The 7,387-nt window shown below is 34.8% G+C and overlaps 1 protein-coding gene across 1 annotated transcript; it reads right to left on the bottom strand.

Moving 5' to 3' along the window:
* Positions 1 to 200: 200 nt before the first annotated feature.
* Positions 201 to 7,332, bottom strand: LOC106664090 (WD repeat domain phosphoinositide-interacting protein 4-like). Its single transcript, XM_014389480.2, has 8 exons — positions 7,018 to 7,332; positions 6,855 to 6,929; positions 2,832 to 3,024; positions 2,578 to 2,758; positions 2,310 to 2,518; positions 2,047 to 2,148; positions 1,839 to 1,957; positions 201 to 781 (listed from the first exon to the last, which is right to left on the bottom strand). Exons 1-8 carry the CDS (start codon positions 7,064 to 7,066, stop codon positions 672 to 674), a joined length of 1,038 nt encoding a protein of 345 aa, XP_014244966.1. The 5' UTR covers positions 7,067 to 7,332; the 3' UTR covers positions 201 to 671.
* Between the last annotated feature and the right edge of the window lie 55 nt (positions 7,333 to 7,387).

Raw genomic sequence — 7,387 nt, 5'->3', positions numbered from 1 at the left:
AGTTTATATATATACTAAAATAAAATAAAAAAGCTCACTCGATAACCGGATTGTGTACTCGGGCAAAAAATGTGTTGTACAGCAAGGTTGATAGGTCCTAACCAAATTTAAAAAACAAAAAACAAAAAAAAAACGATTCATATGCAAAATCTTTTACTGAATTTGCTGAATCATGTAGTCAGGCAAAAGATATGTTGAACAACTAGGTTGATAAGTCCTAACCAGATTAAAAAAAACTGCCTTCTGGTTAACAGAAAATTAAAATAAAAACCACAATTCATATGAGCAATCAAAGGTGACCCAAAAATCAGTCAGACATGCTTATATTATTAAAACCCTACTCATATAAACAAACTGGAAATTTGTGCAAGTTAAAATAAAAATACCTTTATGAGTAAAAGAACCTACATAAAAATATCAACAGATGAGGCACAAAAAATAATTAAAAATCACTTCATTAAAAATAATGTGAAAAAAAAGAGATCGGTTTCTTGACTAATATTTTGATTTTTGAGTTGTTAGAAATTATAGATATTTCTCCAGAATCACTTTTTGTTTAACTTTCCAACTGGTTCAAATAATAGCTTTAATTGGTAAAATGTTAAAATAGTCCCTTACAAGAATATTTACACGGTGTTCATCAATATATTAGGCTCATACGTATTTGTTTTTCAAAAGTCATCGTCATTAGTTATATCGATGAAAACATCGTACTTCTCCCGATTGCAATTGCCGTCGGCGTTGAAAACATATTTGTGAAAAGTCCCATCAACACAAATTGCTGAAAATTTAAAAACAATTTTATTAGGTTTCATGGTCTGCTTGATCAAATAAATTCTTTTCAATTAATTAAGGTTTTGGTTGAGATTAAAAAAAGTCAGTGTCACAAGTGGGATTCGAACCCACGATCTTCATGAAAAATGGCAAAAAGGAGGGAAAATTCAAAAGATGGGGTTGGGATGGGAAGTCAGTGTCTGAGTGGATCAAAGTCACGATAGCTCAAGTGGTAGAGCAGTGGCGTATCTAGCTGAAGGTCGTGGGTTCGAATCCCGTTCATGACACTGACTTTTTTATCTCAACCAAAACCTTAATTGCAATTTAAAAACAATGTTAACATAATAGAAAATAAGAAAAAGACAAAAGCTATGAACAATATTGGCAAACTACTGATGTGGGATCACTGATTTCAATGAATTTCTCTTTGGGTGATATTAGGTCAAAAATTATTAGACACCTTTCAAGTATTCTTGGCAACGAGCCCTAGAAGCCAAGAGCAAAAGTAATTTAAGGGGTTTTGCATTAGTTGTGGATGTATTTCAAAATAGCAGGTTAGGTAGCATTAGAGATGGGTTAGGTAGAGTTAGCATTAAGGACATGTTAGGTTAGATAGAGCTAGGGATGGGGGGTTAGGGAGGATTACAACATGTTAGGTTAGTAAGAGTTAGGGGTGTGTTAGGTTAGATAGAGTTAGGGATGGGTTAGGTAGGATTAGAGGTAGGGACATGTTAAGTTAGGGGTGTGTTAGGTTAGATAGACTTAGGGATGGGTTAGGGAGAATTACAGCATGTTAGGTTAGGTAAGGTAAGGTTAGAGTTACTATGTAGTTCTTTACTATGTTGCACAGTCACAAAATAATTACATACAATAGACGCGACTTTTCTCTCGTTTTTTTTCTCTAAGTAGTTTGGAACATTTTTTAGCTTGGAACAAAGTTGATATTTCTGCACCCAAAAAATCTCCTAAATATAAATTTTTATGAATATCAAAGTATATTAATCTGTGATCTCACATCTATTTGATTTATATATTAATATTAATTATTGACCAATTAGACACACCAATAACAGAGTTCCTCGAACCGAATCCACATATGCAAGCGCATTCAGCTGGCACTGTAAATGTAGCTAAAGCCCACTGGGATTCAACGTATGTTCCTAATATACTAATTCTTGAGAATCTACAAACAAAATGATAAATTAATGCAATACTATAGTAGACAGATAATATAATAGATAAGTAATCATAAAATAAAAAGTTGAATCTTACGATGATCGTTTATTTAGGCGAGTATCTTTAAGGGCGAATATGTGCACTGTTCCTTTATCACTTGAGCAACACAAGAACTCAGAATTTTGACTAAAGTTAATGCTGGAAAATAAGATAAATAAAACTTAAATAAACCAACTTCTATTTTGTCTAGTATATGTACACTTTTATTATTATTTTACATTACATTTTTATTATTACATTTTATATAGATAAGTATGAAATGGGATTATTATAATTTAGAATATGAGACTAATCATTACCAATATACTGTTGCAGGATCAGACCCTCTTCTGAGTTCTACTTGTAATTTCCTCTTGACAGTATCCCAAACTCGAATCAGTGTCCCTTTCACTGAAGCCGTTGCGACCAAAGTCCCTTGCTGATTAATGGCTAGGCAAGCCAACTCGTTTTGGTGAGCATTGACTGTGATGGGCGCGCTTGTTGTACCAGTTTCTGTATTCGCCAAGTCCTATAATTAATACATATTATAAATCGGGTATTTTATATTAATTCTAATGGTGGACTCACCACTATCTGAATACTTCCAATTATGTGACCGGGGAATATGAGAAGATGCCTTTCCCCGGTCAACATGGGCGTAATTTCACATAAGCCTTTTGGATTGTGACGTGTTTCTAGAGTAAAAAGTCTTTCTACTTTGTTAGGAAACGAAAAGACATTTATTTGCGACACAGTGGCTACTACAATTCTAAAATAATATATATATATTAAATTTAACACACCATGCATACCATAGAAACAGGAAGAAAAATTAAACGAACTTGTCTTTCCTCAGTCTGACGGATTTTACAGGTGATGAGAAAATAAGAACAAGAAACGATGTCGATGTATTGTCATCGTAGAGTAGTACTGAGTTATTTGCAAACTGAGGCCGAGAACCTCCAGCAATGCAGGCTAAAATGTTTGTCATTTTGAGCATCTCGCATTGTGAAAGGCTCCCCATGGTGTCGATGGCTGAAAATACGATTTTAGTAAATTAGTCTATAAAAATTAAACAAAGGTCGGAGAGGAAATTGCAACTTTTGTCCATAACCCGTTCCAAACCTTTCTTTTTACAAAGTATTCAAATACGAGTTTTACAAAACAGTCTATTTCTAAGTACATCAGGTTCAAATGCAGGGCCATTGGATTTGATCCTGGTATCTTTGTTTTATATTGATGAATACTGGGTCAATGCTTAATTGTTGTGGCCATGGCCCCCCCACCCCTCTAACCTTAACCTAATCTAACCTAACCCAACTTGCGGAAACGAGAAATTGTAGACAAGTACTTATTAAACATATTCTAAGTTTTTTAAGTTTTTCTAAGTGAAATATTGGGTTGTCCGGAAAATAATGCAGGATTTTGGTATTAAACAAAAAAAAAGAAACTAGTTACTTTAAAGCAATGTTCTTTAATCAAAATAATTTCCCATACTCTCAATACATTTCTCCCAACGTGTTGGTAACTTATTAATTCCGTCTGAGTAGAATTCAGAATTTTTAGAATTGATAAAGTCAATAAATGCATTTTCCAGTTCCGTTTGATTTTTGAATATTATGTGTTCTAAGTAGTGGTCCAGGTGTCTAAAAAAATGGTAGTCAGTAGGCGAGAGGTCCGGAGAGTAGGTTGGGTGAGGCAAAGTTTCATAGCCAAGCTCCAATAATTTTTGTGACGTTACACGTGACACATGTGGTCGAGCGTTGTCATGCAACAAAATGGGCCCTTTCCGATTGACCAAAGAGGGCTTCATTACTGCCAATTTCTGATGCATGGTATTAATTTGGTTACAGTATGATTCAGCATTGATGGTTTCGCCAGGATTTAAGAAGCTGTAGTGTATTAAACCAAATGAAGCCCACCATACCGTAACCATTACCTTTTTTTGATGAGTTGGGGGCTTTGGAAAATGTATTGGAGCTTCTCCTTTGTCGAGCCACTGTCCAGAACGTCTAGTGTTATCGTAGAGAATCCACTTTTCGTCACATGTAACAATTCTGGCCAGAAATGGGTCATTTTTGTTTCGACAAAGAAGTGATGCACAAACATCAAAGCGCTGATTTTTTTGGCGATCGTTTAATGAGTGTGGAACCCAATTTTCGAGTTTTTTCACTTTTCCAATCGCCTTGAGGTGGTCAGCGACGGTCGTTTTACTGACTTTGAGTTGCTCTGCACCCACCACTGATCGCAGAACATCATCATTAAGAGAGGAAGGCCTTCCACGACCTTCTTCATCTTCAAGGCTGAAATCTCCCTCCCGAAATTTTTTAAACCACCTTTGCACAGTGCACTCATTAACACAACCCTCGCCCCAGACTTGGTTAATGTTTCTAGCCGTTTGGGCTCCGCTTCGGCCGAGTTTAAACTCGTAAAAGAAAATCGTACGAAATTCTCGCTTTGACATTATAAGGATGACTGAATTATTTCCAAGTAGCGGAATGCTACAGAGGTAAACAAACAATATCATTTGGAAGAGGATTAATAAGTGTTGACATTCATACAAATGAGTAATCCTGTAAACGTAAACAGAATATTTTATATAGATTTTTTTTAATGAAAACTTAAAATCCTGCATTATTTTCCGGACAACCCAATAATAGACATATTGGTGTTTAATATGAAGGCACTAGGTTACACCTTGAACACCTTTCCTTTGTCAACTCATCTTTCATTGTGTCAATTAGGTCAGTTGTATAATATATGTAAAAATTGTGTTGACAGTGAATGTATTTATTAGTGTGAATGTGTGATGGGAGAAGGTCAATGGAAGAAAGTCAATCGAGTACCCCATCGACCCTCTTTACGACCTGTGAACTGTATTGGTCTATTGTGCATTCATCGACCCTCAATTAGGTTAGTTGTATATGTGTAAAGGGTGATGGAGGAATATCGAGTATTCCATCGCCCTAATTAAAAGAATGGCATGGTAAATAGAAGTGAATGTAATTAAGAAGAACATGAGTACAAATGGGTTTGGAACTGCACGCGGTGGGTACCTGAATTGACCTAGCTTTTGACAGCTCCCCCCCCCCCAGAACCAAACCTCGGTGGCTGGACAGATAAGACTGAGTTCTGCCCGTGGACTGGCAACACCTGGGTAGATGATTCTCGAGTCTGCCGGCAGTTTACTATAAATAGCAAAAGCTAGAATTGCGGGTGGCACATGTTTGTATGTATGTACGTACAGATGCGGATTTTAGCCTATATACATGGTGTTCGGCCACCCATGTTACAAACTTTGCCAGTTCATTCTACATTCAAGATGGAACCGAAAAGTTCCAATTAACTATGGCCCGAATCTCTTGAGATATTGTTTTACTTTTTCTAATTTTTTTAAGATTACATGACCTTGCTTCAAATAAACAATGTTAACTCCAAAACTAAAAGATTTTGAATAAATCTGTTGACACCTTTGAAAACTACGTTAAATTTGCAATAAGATATGATCAGTCTTAACCTTGTAAACGTTGGTGAAGTAAGCGTTTTAGTAGCCAGAAGTTTGAAAAGTTTTTTTTTTTCAAAGTTAAAAACTGATTATGGTGATTCTAACCTACTATTTCCAAACCTAGTGACCAGTAAATTTCAGGAAACGTACTCCATTTAATATCCTTTTTAGTTGTTTAATTGCGTTTTTAATTACTTTCTTCAAATATGAAGAAATTGATGAAGGAAATGAAAAAACCATGCTTGACGGATTGATACAGTGGAAAGATTAAAAAAATAAATAAATAAAATAAAACTTAAAAAAATTTGAAATGAATTGATTAACCTTTTTTAATTTGGGTTTGAAACCAAAATAGTGCAAGTGTTTACTTATTTAACATAACTACTCCAACTTTGATTAAACGATTATTGCATTATTCCCCAGAACAAAAGAGTTTTAAGATTCAAAATGTTTTTAGTTCATTCATTGAAAATTTCCTTAAGATATTTTTATTATTATTATTACTCTTTCCACCTCACCAATTCGTCAACCATGCTTTTTTTCCTTTCCTTCATCAATTTCTTCATATTTGAAGAAAGTAATTGAAAAAGCAATTACACAACTAAAAAGGATATTAAATGGAGTAGGGTTTTCTGAAATTTGCTGGACTCTAGGTTTGGAAATTGTAGTTTAGAATCACTATAGTAAATTTTTCAACTTTGAAAAAAAAAATGTTCGATGTTCTAGCTACTGAAATGCTTATTTCACTAACGTTTACAAGTTTAGTATTGATCACATCTTATTGGAAATTTAACATAGTTTTCAATGGTATCAACGCATTTGTTCAAAATCTTTTAGTTTTGGAGTTGTCATTGTTTATTTGAAGCAACGTCATAAAATCTTAAAAAACCAGAAAAAAGGGGAAAACTCAGAAACTGTTGAGATTTGGACCATAGTTAATTAGGACTTTTTGGTTCCATTTTGAATGTAGAATCCACTGGCAAAGTTTGTACCCCGAGTAGCCGAACACCCTGTATATACAAATCCAAAAAAAATCTTCCATTGTAGTGACACTTTCTTTCCTATGAAATTTTACAAGAAACAGAATTTTTGGTGGTTTGAGCAACATTTGACATAGTTTGAGCATTGAAGTTGACTACCTACTTCTTTTTTTTCCAGCGTTAGGGGCTGCCCCCCCCATGTTCCCCTGTGTACGCTTTTGCTAGTTAAGGATGAACATGCATATGCACTGAACGGATTGTTTTAAATGAAAATATAAAACAGAGGTGACGATTTTTGTGTATATCTAAATTGGTCAATGTATTTATGCGAAATTATGGAACCAAGAGTGTTTTGTGTGATTTGTTAAAAAAGGCCTTACGATAGTTGGCAAGTTGGACGAGGGGCTCGACGTTGTACAACCTCAGCCCACTTTCCATGCAGCAAGTGAAGCATCCTGAAACAGTTAAAATCATTACATTCTGACAAAAAAGTGTTACTACGCAGGCGAGTAGTAAAAATAAAATAAAATAAAATAAAATCACCTTGGTCCTGATTGAACCTTAAACCGATCACACCGCGATCGTCTGACATCACGGCCTATAAACAAATCTGTACGTTCAACGGAAGAAATAACCGAGATTTAAAATAACCAAAACAAAGCAGAGCCGAGTGTCTTCAGCAGAATAGCTCGACTATCAAAACAATAAATAAAACAATAGAATTGTGGAGGGGAAGAGAGATGAGGTCAAAACATCGAACTCATCGATTCCCTTTGTCTTAACTAATTGTTTCAATTTGACGACTAAAATACGAAAATTAAAACTGAAAAATCCAGACAGAAGATATAAAGAGGTTTATGGACTTTCCAACTTGGCCACGAGAAATAACACTAAAACTAAGCACTATCAAGTA

This window comes from Cimex lectularius, unplaced genomic scaffold (assembly GCF_000648675.2).
Source record: "Cimex lectularius strain Harlan isolate CLEC.00 unplaced genomic scaffold, Clec_2.1 scaffold82, whole genome shotgun sequence".
NCBI classification, from domain to species: domain Eukaryota; kingdom Metazoa; phylum Arthropoda; class Insecta; order Hemiptera; family Cimicidae; genus Cimex; species Cimex lectularius.
Note: the sequence above shows the minus strand (reverse complement) of the source record. Positions and strands in the feature narration are given on the sequence as shown.